The 14694-nt window shown below is 37.5% G+C and overlaps 1 protein-coding gene across 1 annotated transcript in view; it reads right to left on the reverse strand.

Moving 5' to 3' along the window:
- Positions 1 to 13319, reverse strand: part of SVOPL (SVOP like) — a 28548-nt gene extending 15229 nt beyond the window's left edge. The window contains exons 1-6 of the mRNA XM_014058600.2: positions 13195 to 13319; positions 12163 to 12254; positions 8960 to 9058; positions 6512 to 6583; positions 597 to 721; positions 59 to 122 (exon numbers count right to left, since the gene is read on the reverse strand). Coding sequence (XP_013914075.2) covers positions 59 to 122; positions 597 to 721; positions 6512 to 6583; positions 8960 to 9058; positions 12163 to 12254; positions 13195 to 13273 — 531 coding nt within the window. The 5' untranslated portion in view covers positions 13274 to 13319. The remainder of the gene's footprint in view (positions 1 to 58; positions 123 to 596; positions 722 to 6511; positions 6584 to 8959; positions 9059 to 12162; positions 12255 to 13194) is intronic.
- Positions 13320 to 14694: the final 1375 nt, after the last annotated feature.

Genomic DNA, 14694 nt, shown 5'->3' on the forward strand with positions numbered 1-14694 from the left:
CAATAAACGAACAATATAGATATTGATACATTTTTCAGCAAATAGATTTCTGTCTTACCTGTGATAATGGTAAAACATAACCACGGTATTTTGTGGGCAAAAATTCTGTTTTGATTATAAGCCTAGAAAAAAAAGTAAGGAAAGAAGGTAAGAAGATTAAGGAAAGAGAAAAAATTGTATTAATTGAGTTCAAATACTTCCATGACCCTTCCAGTACCCTTACATTAATAAGGATTTGTTGAAATAGCCATTATGGCTGGATTCACAAAAGTACCCAATCAATCTAACCTCACCTCACCTCAACCAAACCAAACCAAACCAACCCTTCACTGGAATTTTTACTACAACACCCATCAATTCTAACTGAACTGTTTTATTTTAGGCTTAAACCTAGAACTTGATAGAGAAAGAGATATATCATAATTTGCCCTGGAAGATTACAGACATTATATGTAATCTGCTGTTTGAACAAATCCCACAGTACTTCTGGACTTCTGATCTTACGGTAAAATATGCACACATTAAAAATATCAGTAGTTACACATCACATGAGTATGCTGATGTTTGTCCTATTATTGTTTGCACTATGACATTACCCTTGTGAATGACCTGATACGCCACATCCTACGAGGGCTCGGAGAAAGACGAACCAGATGTATGAAGGGGAAAACGATGTCAGCAAAGAGAAATACGCTCCCCATGCAAAAGAGATGATTAAAACCTGGGAAACAATTCATAGATAAGAAGACATTGACTTCAAAGCAACATTCAGCACTCTAGGATATTTATCTCAAGTTTTCCTTGTAGATAAGTTCTGAACATTTCCAGCTCCTAAAAAAAAACTTAATTAACCTTGCAATGAAATACATATTTCTTGAATGTGTGTCACTATATTTAATATAGGTTCCAGATAAAATGCATAAAATATGATGTTCACCTACTTTTAATTTAATTAAAATTACATTGATAATTTTGTATTATTTTTTATCCTGCCTTTATTATTTTTATAAATCACAGGTCTGCCACTAAAAAACTGTTTGATTATTTTCATCTAATTTCCATGTATTTTGGTGTGCTGAAAACAAATAAAATATTCAAAAAACTCCTAGACGTTATGATTTGCCACAACATGCAAAATTGTCTTCAAATTTATCTTTTTTAAAAAAAAATTGGTATTTTTTTATATTATGTATTTTTAACCAAATGTAAAGTCCAAATTACTATTAATTAATTCACATAAGTGCATTTAAGATATAAAATGCCAAAAAAAACCTTAAAGGATTTGTCCGAGTTATGTAAAAAAAATATAGCACTGTAAATCTGATGGTCAGCAATATATACATAAGCTAAGCAAGTTTTAAGTCAGTGCTTCTAATGGTAGAAGGGGTTAATCTTTCCTGAAGAATCCAGTGGGAGGGAGACACAGGGCAGATAGCACCATCTCCGGTCAGTGCAGGGGGTGTGGCCAGCACTGTGACGTCTCATGTGCAGACACAGAGCTGCTCTCTCCTGCATGCCACACTTGTGCACGAATCATCATCAGGTTCTTGGTTCTAGGCTGTTCACACTTTTTCATCGCAATTCATGTTAGCTCGTCATTCTTCAACCGTTATGTTATGGCTCCGTGAAAGTGTATTAATTCGCCAGACAGTTTCTGTTTCATCTGTGGTGGATATACAGTGTTGAAGCAACAGCAGAATATTACAGACTTTGTGAAAAAAGGATACTTTGCATACTTTGGACTAAAAACTGGAGATCAAGATAAAGTTTGGGTACCTCATAAAGTGTGCAAACGGTCTGTTGAGGACCTCTGAAACTGGTTCAAGGGTAAGAAAAAATATTTCCGTTATGGGATTCCTATGGTATGGCGAGAGCAAAAGAACTACTATTTTGAGGTATTGCCTTATTTAACATAGTTAACTAAATTGTCAGGAAACGTGATGTCCTACAACAAAATGGAGGTCATTTTCTGATTCAGCGCACCAAAAAACATAAAGATTACGTGGAATAACCAAAACAGCTCTCAAAATTTTTTTTTCGCAGACCTGTGATTCAAGATGGTGAACATACCTATCAGAGAGTGTAAGTGGCCCAAAGTCACCCAGCCAGCTTTCAAATGGCAAAGAATGAATATAAATCTAAAAAGGTATAGTACTATCAACCTGGAGTTTGGGGCAAAAAATTAAAGATGGAAGAAAACAAAACAAGTGAATGAAAGAAGAACGAAAGTACAACTGCTGGAAGAAAGGGGGGGAGGAAGAGAAAGGAAATAAATAGATGTTCGAACAGAATAAATGAGAACACAATGAAAAATAATATGGAAACTCTAAGGAACAAAGTGAAAGGAGCTAAGTTACAAAATGCCCCAGAAGTCTATGTAGTTTTGCTGACCGGAAGTATAAAAAGATATTTAGTGGAATGATGAAGTTTTAGATAAGAAGAATATGCATATAAAAGAATGCTTGCTTCAAAAAAAATAGAGAAAAATGTTGAATGGTGTATTTATAAAGGAATATTTGCAAATATTTCAAAAGTAGTGAAATAGAGTAAGGCCAGAGTGAGAGAGTACAGAAAGCTCCAAAAGAAAATAAATAGGTTTGAAGAGCTTTTTCTTGTGGACCATTGAAGCATTTGCCCTTCACGTCAGTAAGTGAACCTTTAAAGCATAAGATGGCATCATCTTTAAATTCAAAGTGTTTTCCACAGGCAAGAATGTCTACAGCTTCAGATGTTGATTTGTTATATATGTACAAGTGGTGGGTTTCAAATTTTTTTAGAACCTCTTCTGTAGGTGTGGCCTGCTTCGTGGGAGTGGCTTGCCGGCCATGTGACTGGGTGGGAGTGGCTTGCTGGTCATGTGACCAAGTGGGAGTGGCTTGCCAGCCACCTGACTGGGTGGGCATGGCCAACTTGTAAAATGTGGTGAAACTCACTTAACAACACTCTTACTTAGCAATCAAAATGTTGGCTCAGAAACTCTGGCATTGAAGTGTGCAAGTCTTAAAGCTGTCAAGTTACAAGACCCTCGCGCCCCTAACCCTTTAGAAAAAAGGGGTGTTCAAACTTGACAGCTTTAAGACTTGTGGACTTCAACTCCCAGAATTCCTCTCACTCTTCATCTTGATGATGTGCGGATGGGCGGGGGGAGGGAGCTGGAACCAGTTCTAAATGGCACTGTAGATTTGTGGAACCCCTTCTATAGAAGAGGTTAGAACTGGCAGGGACTCACCCCTGATATATACAATATATGCACAAATAAATGTGAGTGTGTACAGATGAGTGTAGGGGTGGGATCCTACCGGTTTAACAACCGGTTTGCTGCGCAGGTGTGCCCAGTTTACAGAAAAGTCACCTTCTGCATTATTGCTGGTGAGGAAAACAGCTGATGCATGGCAATCTAATCTGCTGCGCCAATCAGCTGGGCTTCGGAAAGGGAAAGATCGGTGAGTATAGCACAGGGGCTGGAGGGCAGGTCCACTTCAAAGTTGGAGTGAACCAGTTTGCTCCCAGGTGGTAGTCGGAGCCACCAGTTCACCTGAACCAGTCCAAACCGGTAGAATCTCACCCCTGGATGAGTGTAGCAAAAATGTATGCATTTGAGTATGGTGAGGGGAACTAAGGAGAAGCGAATGAATGCGTCATTCAGCATAAAAAGAACTTTGCTTCAGCATGTAAAAATTTATCTTTGTTTATGCTTTCTTCAGCACATAGGAGGCCATTGTAAGGGGAGGAACCCATCATATATGTATGCATAAAGTTAAGAAAATAGAGAAGTGAAAAGCTATAAAATTGAGCAAAACAGGAAACCGGCTAACATACAGTATACTTTTACATTATTGGGCTATGATAAAAAGGACATTTTATCTGGTAGCTAAAATGTGTAGCCCAATTTAAAAAAAACTTTATACTGATTTATTTGATATATGAAAAAGTATAAAAAGTGAAATAATCTGCATGCTTCCCTGTGGAGTTCATCCAACAGCTGTTGATTTTCTATATCAAGAAAAGGTATGTTCTTCCCAGTGGTGGGATTCAGCCAGTTTGCACCTATTCGGGAGAACTGGTTCTTAACTTTCTAAGAGGTTCAGAGAACCGGTTGTTGGAAGAAAACTTCTTTTGGTTTTTTTTCCGCTTTACAGGGCTAATCCTGTAAGGAAGGCAGGAAGGAAACATTCTGGTGTTGTTTCTAGCTTAATCTTTATTGCCCTGCTTACAGAAACTGCCTCTCTGGTTAACCCTTATTACACTGTAACAGCTAAGGCAAAGTGCCCATCGTCCTGAATAATGTTGAGTTGGCCATGCCCACATGGTCACATGACCACTAAGCTCCGCTTACCCACCTGGTCATTAGGACAGAGAACCGGTTGTTAAATTATTTGAATCCCACCACTGGTTCTTCCTTACAAGGTTAATGCTGATACCATATAAGTAGAGCAATATGAGAACTTTCAGTGAGAACACGAAGAGTTGAACAGCCTTGAAGGATGCGCTGCGGCAAAGATCAATGACCAGAAGGCAAGTTCTGGCCCATGAAATATTTCTGGAGAAAGGACAGATTGTGAGATTATCCACATGAACTCTAGACAGCTCCTACTGCTAAATAAACTGCAGAACTGAGGTGTGTGCAGTTGGCTCATGAATGGAGAGGATGGAAGTCAAAGGATTCCATTTAGGTTCATAGTCATAATAAATATAGCCTACATGGACTAAAAGCTGAACTAAAAAGTGATTTTTAATCACTTTAGAATTGCATTTTAATTGTTTTTTTTTTAACTGTTAAGAATCTTTAAATCAACAAATTTTGTAACATTCATCAGGTGGAGTTTGTTCAATCTTTGGAGAAAGAAGTTTTAAGCACAAGATTAACAGCTTTTTTTAAAAAATGAGGAAGAGGGAATAAATAGCAAAAGCATGATCAGAATTTTCATTTTATAAAGTTATAAATGGGTTAAGAGTCCAGAAGGAATTAATTTTTGCATCCCATCTTTATTATTTTTTACAAATCAATCAAGGTGGCAATCATAACCAATGCAGTTTCTTCAAAGAGCAATAGCACTTAGATTTATATACCACTTTACAGTGCTTTACAGCCCTCTCTAAGCAGTTTACAGAGTCAGCCTATTGCCCCAACAGTCTGGGTCCTCATTTTACCCATCCTGGAAGGATGGAAGGCTGAGTCAACCTTGAGCCTGGTGAGATTTGAACTGTCAAATTGCAGGCAGCCAGCAGGCAGCAGTAGACTGTAGTACTGCATTCTAACATTGCACCACCATGGCTCATCCATATACAGATAAGTTTGAAAATAATTACAGGAAATCTTCTGCTGGGAAAATGCTGTTGTTTAGAAATAAATGTGAGACAAAAATTGGACATTAGGGAGAATCAGAAAAAAACTAGATTATACAAAAAGGGAAGAACAATTAATTTTGACTCACTAATATAGAATGGAGCAAAATATTTTAACTTTTGAAGAATATTTGTGAACTGAGAAGTTAATCTTAAAAGTGTCTGCTATCATATGCAAACTAGTTTTAAATGAGGATATAGAAGAGGAAAAGCTTTTACTGGATAAGACTGAGTCTTAGGCTGAACTGCCTGAAGTCTTAATTAAAAGGGAGATACAAATAAAAATCAATAAACTGGCTTGGATGATTTTCTTATTTGGGTGTTTACAAAAGAGACTTGCTGAAGTAATAAAAGATTATTTTAAGAGAGACAAAGAAAAAATGAACAAAAATCAAGTTCCAGATATTTAAAGCAATTAAAGAGCAAGATTGTTAAAATCAAAGGAAAGGTTTATTTGATCAAGTTTAAAATATATATGCTGTTGTTTCTGATAATATTTAATGGATTTTTGTTGACCATGACCAAATGAAATGGCTTTAAGAATTTGTTTATAGATAGGAGATGAGATGTAGGAAGAAGATATATTTTATTGTACACTTCAGAGAAAGTAGTAAGTTACTGAATTTGTACTTGCTATGATGAAGGCGGAAGTGATTTCTTCATACGTATGGCCTCAATGTATGGCCACAATTGACTCTCAAATTTCTGTTGCTAAGTGAGTTGTTAAGTGAGCATTCTACAATCTTTTTTGCCACAGTTGTTAAGTTAGTAACACAATTGTTAAGTGGATTTGGCTTTCCTATTGACCTTGCTTCTCCAGTAACCCTGGGACACTGCAACCATCATAAATATGATCCAGTTGCCAAATTTTGATCACATGACCATAGGGATAGTTATAAGTGTGAAAAAAGTTCCTAAAACACTCTTTTCAGTGCCATTGTAGCTTTGAACAGTCACTAAATGTACATAAGTGGAGGACTACCTGTATAATTTTTCTGTACTATATCTTTTTTTCCCCTGCATTTTCTATTTTTTCATTCTTTTATACTTTTTCAGTTTGTATTTTTTTAATGTTTGTAACTGAACAGTAGAATAAAATTATTACAAAAGGTTTATAAATTACTATTATAAAAAGTAAGCAGAAAAGTAGAAGAAAAGCACTTACCTTACAACGACCAAATTTATCTGCTAGCATCCCAAATGTTACGCTAGCCACCATGTAGCCAAAAAATACCATCTGAAAGAAAGTCATCACGTACAGTTCCAAGCAAGATCAAATAGTGATTTAATACACAAATGAATGAGAAACTAACATGAAAGCACATTTAGCTCAGTCTTCCATATGAATCTCTCTACCTGTGCCACCCCAAATTTTTATTTGGCCAACCATAAATGCTCTTAAAATAATATGGAAATCGGTATGGGAGTGACCACAATTCTACAGTTGGTGTCACTAAGACAAAGGAAACGATAGCTTCCAAACAGACATGTAAAAGAAGGAACAGGGTCTTCTTAAATGTCAGTAACCCATCTTCAGACCCCTTTATCCAATTACTGATCCTTCAGTTCTCCTCTGAGGTTGAAGTTTTCAGTTTCAACAGATGAAGGTCACTTAAAGGCTCTCTTTACAATTATTATAGCCATACAGTAATTTGAAAAGCAAGTCTAGGTGGGTATTTTAGAATATTAAACAAATGAAAGGAGTAGAAAGAATCATCACAAATATTCTTAGCTGAATGTGTGTGTGTATGTATATATGTATATCTATATGTATATGCATGTGTATGTGTATATATGTATATGTATATGTATATATGTGTGTTTGTGTGTATGTATGTATGTGTGTGTGTGTGTGTATGTATGTGTGTGTGTGTGTGTGTATATATGTATGTATGTATGTATGTATGTATGTATGTATGTATGTATGTATGTATGTATATATATATATATATATATATATATATATATATATATATATATATATATATATATATATATATATATATATATATATATATATATATATATATATATATATATATATATACTTAAAGTCACAACCCCTGGTATGCCCAAGTGTGGGAGGAAGGTCTGGATGTCTGGATGGACTCTTGTGACGAGCCTAATGACAGAGAGTGGAAGTGTGACCTTCCTCCCACACTTGGGCATACCAGGGGTTGTGACTTTAAGTATATACCTCCCACCCTGGCTGGCTGATAAAAGGAGTCGTTCTCTGTAGCTCAAATGGTTAACTCCCTGCCTGGGAGGCAATAGAGCACAGGTTCGAATCCCAGTAAGGATATGGCTAGCTGATGAGAGCTAAATAGCTTGAAATAGATCTATACTAGTCTTCCTTTATTTATTTATCAGCATAAATATAACAAATGTAACAAAAAAGGCAACAGTAAAAATATTGGGTTTCTGTCTGGATGGACTCTTGTGACGAGCCTAATGACAGAGAGTGGAAGTGTGACCTTCCTCCCACACTTGGGCATACCAGGGGTTGTGACTTTAAGTATATACCTCCCACCCTGGCTGGCTGATAAAAGGAGTCGTTCTCTGTAGCTCAAATGGTTAACTCCCTGCCTGGGAGGCAATAGAGCACAGGTTCGAATCCCAGTAAGGATATGGCTAGCTGATGAGAGCTAAATAGCTTGAAATAGATCTATACTAGTCTTCCTTTATTTATTTATCAGCATAAATATAACAAATGTAACAAAAAAGGCAACAGTAAAAATATTGGGTTTCTGTCTGGATGGACTCTTGTGACGAGCCTAATGACAGAGAGTGGAAGTGTGACCTTCCTCCCACACTTGGGCATACCAGGGGTTGTGACTTTAAGTATATACCTCCCACCCTGGCTGGCTGATAAAAGGAGTCGTTCTCTGTAGCTCAAATGGTTAACTCCCTGCCTGGGAGGCAATAGAGCACAGGTTCGAATCCCAGTAAGGATATGGCTAGCTGATGAGAGCTAAATAGCTTGAAATAGATCTATACTAGTCTTCCTTTATTTATTTATCAGCATAAATATAACATACATACATATATATATATATATATATATATATATATATATATATATATATATATATATATATATATATATATATATATATATATGTGCTTTTTATTTGTGCTGATAAATAAATAAAGGAAGACTAGTATAGATCTATTTCAAGCTATTTAGCTCTCATCAGCTAGCCATATCCTTACTGGGATTCGAACCTGTGCTCTACTGCCTCCAAGGCAGGGAGTTAACCATTTGAGCTACAGAGAACGACTCCTTTTATCAGCACATATATATATATATATATATGGCTATTTATTTTGGAGACCTGGTTTGGTTTGGTTTTGGAGCCAAGGTTGACCCAAGTCATTCATGGTAAGACATCCATGACTGGTCAAAGGATTTTTGGAATCTGAATAAGAAAATTCTATCAGCAGAGGAAAAAAATGGAATAATGGAATAATGGTGAAGCAAATGATGCTGATGCCTTAATGTGAGCAGAATCATTTGCCTGAGGCACATAATTTATATGGCCTCATAATGGTCCTGATACCTTCTCTCCCAATGTTAGCCCAATGACCATGTAACTGTAGAAATTATACTCACTGTTGTCACTAAAGCCACTTGCCAATTTTTAAGCTGCCATTCACATCGGATAACAGGACCCACTACAGCAATCAGCATGATTTCCATAGCTTCTACCACCTTTGGGGATGAGCATATGAAATAATATTTTTTAAAAAATATAGTTTTTAACATACACAAGACACAAGGGGGAATCTGCTATTCTCATTCCAGATCTTCTATGCCTGTATAGTACTGTTATAAACTCTGTTATTTCAATATTCTGAAATGATGCCATCTACAGCCCCTGATTTTCCTACAGTTCCAAACTCAGAGAGTACTAGTGACTGTACAGATTAAACACATTCAAAATAAATACTGGTAGATACTCCAATCCTTGGCCATGACTCTATCTTCAACGCCTGCCCTTCGCCCTGCTTGTCACAGCTGCCTGATGGATCTCGTACTTCCTTGTTGGAGAAATCCGAACCACATTTTTATATATTGGAATACTGTCTGAATATTAGTTAGCACTTTGCATAATTGGAAGCAACCTAGATTTTTGGAGAGTAGAGGAGATGTGAAAGGATGAAAACTGAGAGTTTAACACCCACCCACCCCAGTTCTACCTTAGGTATGAAAACCAGCTGGTCATTCTCTCTCTCTCTCTTTTTATTCATAAACATTTTGAATACAGTGTATTGTCAGGATATATCATTTACAAAAACAAAACAAAACAAAGAGAAAACAAAACAAAATATTAAGACATATACTGTAATAATGTAGCAGAATAATTTTGGCTCTATTTCTTCTTTATATTAGCTTATTCATAATTCTGTTAATTATATTAGCATATTTATAATTATAAACCATATTTCTATTTAATTCATACATAGCACTAATCTGTCTTCATCTAATTTCTACCTCTTATCGCTAACCACTCATAAAATCTATTCCATGTCAAGTAATATTCTGTGTCTCCTTTGTCTTTTATTTTTAAAATCAATCTATCCATCTCTGCACAGTCTAATATTTTCCGAATTACATCCTCATCTAATATTGGATAAATGAGTGTTCTCATTTATCCAATATTGTGCAAATACAATCCTTGCTGCTGTCAGTACATGCAAAACTAAAACTGACTCATACTTCAGAATGTCCCAGAATATCCCTAAAGGAAGTGTTAAGAAGACAGAGAAGAGCAGCCAATGTGCTTGGAAGTGTTCATGCAATAAATTTCATCAAAACATAGTGTTAGGCTGAAATCAGGGACGTGCAGTCAGGGGAGGCAGGGGAGGCAGAGCCTCACTATTTTCATCATGAAAAGAAAAAAGCAAAGTTAAGCAAGGGTTAAAAGCTGAAAAATTCCTGACCTAGATGAGGCACGTCGTTCTCCTGCCTCCTCCTGTAGAGGGCACTTTTTAGAGGCTTTTTTAAACAGTTAAGCACTAAGCAGACTCATCCACGGTGACTCTGGCAGCAACTAGCACAGCCTGACCTCAGCTCTTGCCTTTTTCCTTTTACATTTTTTTTCTTTTCATGATGGCAGGCAAGAGCAGAGTTGAAATCCTCTCTGAAACAACTGGAAAAGGTACGTTTGGGTCGGAGGGAGGGGGAGGAATTCAAACTTCATCCTCACGTGTAGATCCCTCCCCAAGTGTAGTTTAATTGCATGCAGAGCCACATTTGTTGCCTTTTCAAAAACACACACACAGCTGGATAAAACTATATAAGCCCAGCTTCACTGATTACAAGTTTGAAAAGGCAACATGGCTCCACCTGCAATCAAAGGCTCGGATCGGCTCCAATCCAACTTCTATGTTTGTGTTTGTTTGAGAGAGAGTGAGAGAGGGAAGGAGATAATCCAATCCAACTTCTCTGTGTTCATGTGTCTGTTGAGAGAGGGGGGAGGGAGGGAGAGAGGGAGGAAGGAGGGGGAGGGAGAAGAAAAAGAATGAAGGAAACTTTTTCGCAAAGGAGAAAAACAAATGCTGTCGCTTTAAATCGGAACTGAGCATGCCTGGCTGTGGAATCCTGGGAGTTGAGGTCCACAAGTCTAAAAAAATTTGAAACCCCTGTGTCAGTGCCTCACCAACCATAAACCTCACCACACTTCACTGGCTGAAATGTTCTGCATCCTTCAATCATATCTGTGGAGATTCTCAGTCATCCAGGCAGGGGCGGGGGAGCTTCAAAATTTTTAGCAACCGGTTCCCTGCCCAGTTGCTGGATGGGTATGGCCATGGTAGGTGTGGCCTAGTCGGCCTCCTGCACCATGGCAGGAGGGTGTTTTCACCCTCCCCAGGCTCTGGAGGCTTTCCTCAAGTTTCTGGGAGGATAAAAATGCCCTCTCCAGGCTCTGGAGGCCTTCCAGAACTTCTGGGAGGCCCGTTTTTCACCCTCCCTGGGCTCCTTGCAGGTCCTGTACTTAACTGGCATCCCAAATGAGCCGCATGGAGTGTCCTGGGAGGGGCATGGCAGTGTGGGAGGGGAGGGGTGGAGCAGGGTGGGCAGGGCCAGCCAGCGGTGGGATTTGCGGGTTCTCTAACCTGGACAGATTCTTAGCTAGAGGTTGTCCCGAACCCATGCGAACCTGCAGCAGCCGACCCCTGCATTCAGGTCATAGTTGTCTCAAAGGTGCTTTTTTTCTTCAAAAGACAACTGGACTGTTTTTTTCCTTGAGGAAGAAGAAGAAAACGTTTTGCTTTTCAACCAAGAAGCTTCATCAGTCAGTCCCCCGCCATCAGAACTGATTAAGCTTCTTGGATGAGAAGCAAAGCATTTTCTACTTCTTCTTCCTCAAGGAAAAAGCAACCTTTTGAAGAAAAAGCACCTTTGAGATTTTTCAATCATCTTCATACCATGTGATGGGGGGGGGGGTGGGAATGTATGTGATTTTCAAAAGTATGGAAGCCTGTATGAAGGTCTCGATCTTCACCATGGAAATCTCTTCAGCCTGCCCATTCCCCCCCCCAAGGTTTTTAGGTTTCCATTAAATCTCAGAGACAATTCCTACATCACTTTTCCAGATCCAGAATTGTGGGCAACCAATGAGGCAGAAAAGATTGCAATAAAAGAAAAGAACAACAAATTCTCTGGTATCAGAGAACAATGGACTTTGTACAAGACCATGGAATTTAGAAGTAATTCAAATGCTTCTCAACAACCAATAAAACTGAGGCCACTTCTGCAAAGGGAAAACGTTTTAGGAAATGATGATACATTTTAGTGTTAAAAAAACTTACACCAGTGCTACCCATGATCATAAAGAGTGCAATGTGAAATCTCCCAAAACCAATTGCTTCCACAGCTTCTTCTACTGTAAAGGTCTTTTGCTCTAGAATATTAAATGGAATGTTAATAGATATAATAAATAGAATAAATTAACATATATTCATTATTCTTAAACATAGAAAACATTACAAAAACACAGGAGGGGAAGAATACAGATTTCCCCAAAATATGCCCTAAAATCAAGGGTGGGATTCTACCAGTTCGGACTGGTTCGTGAAAACCTGTAGCTCCAATGATCAGCGGGGAGCAAACCAGTTCGCTTCAACGATCAGCTGAGCCTGCCTGCCCACCCCTGCACTATATTCACCTATATTCCCTTTCTGAAGCCCAACTGATAGATGCAGCAGAGCGGATTGCTGCACCTCAGCTGTTTTACACCAGGGCTGCAGTAGAAGGTAAGTTTTCAAACGCACTGCATGCACTCAGCAAACCAGTTGTTACACCAGTTGGATCCCACCTCTGAAGATATGCACATATAAAAATAATTAATTTCACTATTATCCACCAATCTACAATTAGATGTCCTTTTTACTTTATCTCTATCAGCACTCCAAAAGCTATCAACGGGCATTTGCAAGGCCTGTTGTCTTCCTTCTGATAACTATTTATTACGAAATTGGATTTATGATGGATAAAAGAAGAATCTTATGTAAGAATGGTTGAAAACATAAGATGATTTCAAATAGAAAATTATGAGAGGGACAAAAAACCATCCGCCACAAAGACATTGTAAGTTTGGGTAAGTCGCATTTTGTCCATAAGTGTCAGGAATACTTTATTTACCTACAACCCAAAATTGGTCTTTATGCATAATATTAAAGTACGCCTAAATTTTGTTAGCAATTTCGCCACTTTTCAGTTGAGGAGAGAGTGAATTTAGGGCTTTCAAAAGTTGTAGTTCTGTAAGAAATCATGAAGACTTTGAGAGAACCTTAGTCAAGAACTCACAACTGAGAGAGAAGATGAACACCAAACTAGATTACCTTTCTTTGGCTCCTCTTCCTGAGTTCCCATTTCCTCAAGAGTCACCGCATTTGTTCCTTGTTGGTGCTTGACTGACATCTTTCAATTAGCATTAATTTACTTGGAGATTTTGTATGTAGTAACTCTTAATTCAGTGGAAAACGACACAGAAGATATAAAGGAATCTTTTTAAAGCTGTGGGTTCAATAATTGTAAATTAAGAACAATACTACTTTGAACAAAATACTCAGGGTACTTTGTTCCCTGAGATTATTTTGCACCTGAATTTCTCCCACTCACCTATTTTTCAACTGCTATTCTTGGAAAAAGAATTACTTTAAAAAAAAGACCCCCAAAATAAAAATCCAGACCTCAAATCTTTCCCCATATAAAAGACCATTTCTTTAAGGGCTGTTGGGTTCTTCTTTGGTCGAAGAATAGTACCAGTTGATCAAATACTAAGCTCTGCTTAAAGTGGATACTGCTTTGTAAATTATGCCTACTTCATTCATTCCAGTTTTAAATCTAAGTTTTAAATCTCCTGGCTTTATACAAAACAAACTGTAAATTCTATAAAATGGCTAGTCCTCATTTCAGAAGACAATAGTTTGATAATGAATGCTAATAGCAAAATAATTATCACTGAAGGGATGGGTAATTATAACATTATGAGAGAACATTGCAATACTTAGCAAACGTATGAATTCCTTAGTGGCCAGAATTATCATGAAGAGTAATCCTATATCTTAATACCGAAGAACACTTGGGTTTGACAGGAATTAGTCGCAGAAAAATGTGCATACATTTACAACTTTATTACATTTTTATTTATTACACCATCCCCACTTGATCGCCACAGTCATCCTTGTAGATAGATTTGATTGAAAGATGAAATGCCAGGATATTTAATAAGGTCTGTGGCAGATTTATAATTCCAGATCAATTCTTTTTCACAATCTGACATTACATCCCCTTCCCTAACCTCATGCCTTCCAGGTCATAGTTGCAGATGATGACAGTTGTAACCAAACACATCTGGAAACATGGGGTTGTCACTGCACTAATACCATTAAAATCATTACTAAATGCAGTTAAGTAAATTCAGTTCTTATAATGAGAGGAAAAAAATAGAGATTTAACTTGTTTCATAGCTCCACAGTGAATATTTTTCTTACCTTTTGTCAAACAATTAATTAAGTCTTGCTCTCCCCTTGCTTTTTCAAATATGTAGCTCTACTGTGCTTGCTATAATCATGCAATATATCTCGATTTACCACTTTCCTTCAAGGCTGAAAGTGTACAGTTCCCATGATAACATCTTTGCCTCTTCAGATTTCAGGTTTAAGTCCTTCCTAGTAATTATTTCCCTCCGCTTAGAGAGCAGGTGGCCAAATCAGTAATTTCTTAACAAGTGTGCAATTGTATGCTCTTTTGCTGTAGGTTTACCTTTAAAAAAAAAAAAAAGCAAGTCGGGATTTCATATATTTCCCAGATATCATTGCTGCCCTTGCATTATCACA

Source organism: Thamnophis sirtalis, unplaced genomic scaffold (assembly GCF_051295495.1).
Source record: "Thamnophis sirtalis isolate CommonGarterSnake01/CBP01778 unplaced genomic scaffold, rThaSir2_p1.2 scaffold_9, whole genome shotgun sequence".
Lineage (NCBI taxonomy): Eukaryota > Metazoa > Chordata > Lepidosauria > Squamata > Natricidae > Thamnophis > Thamnophis sirtalis.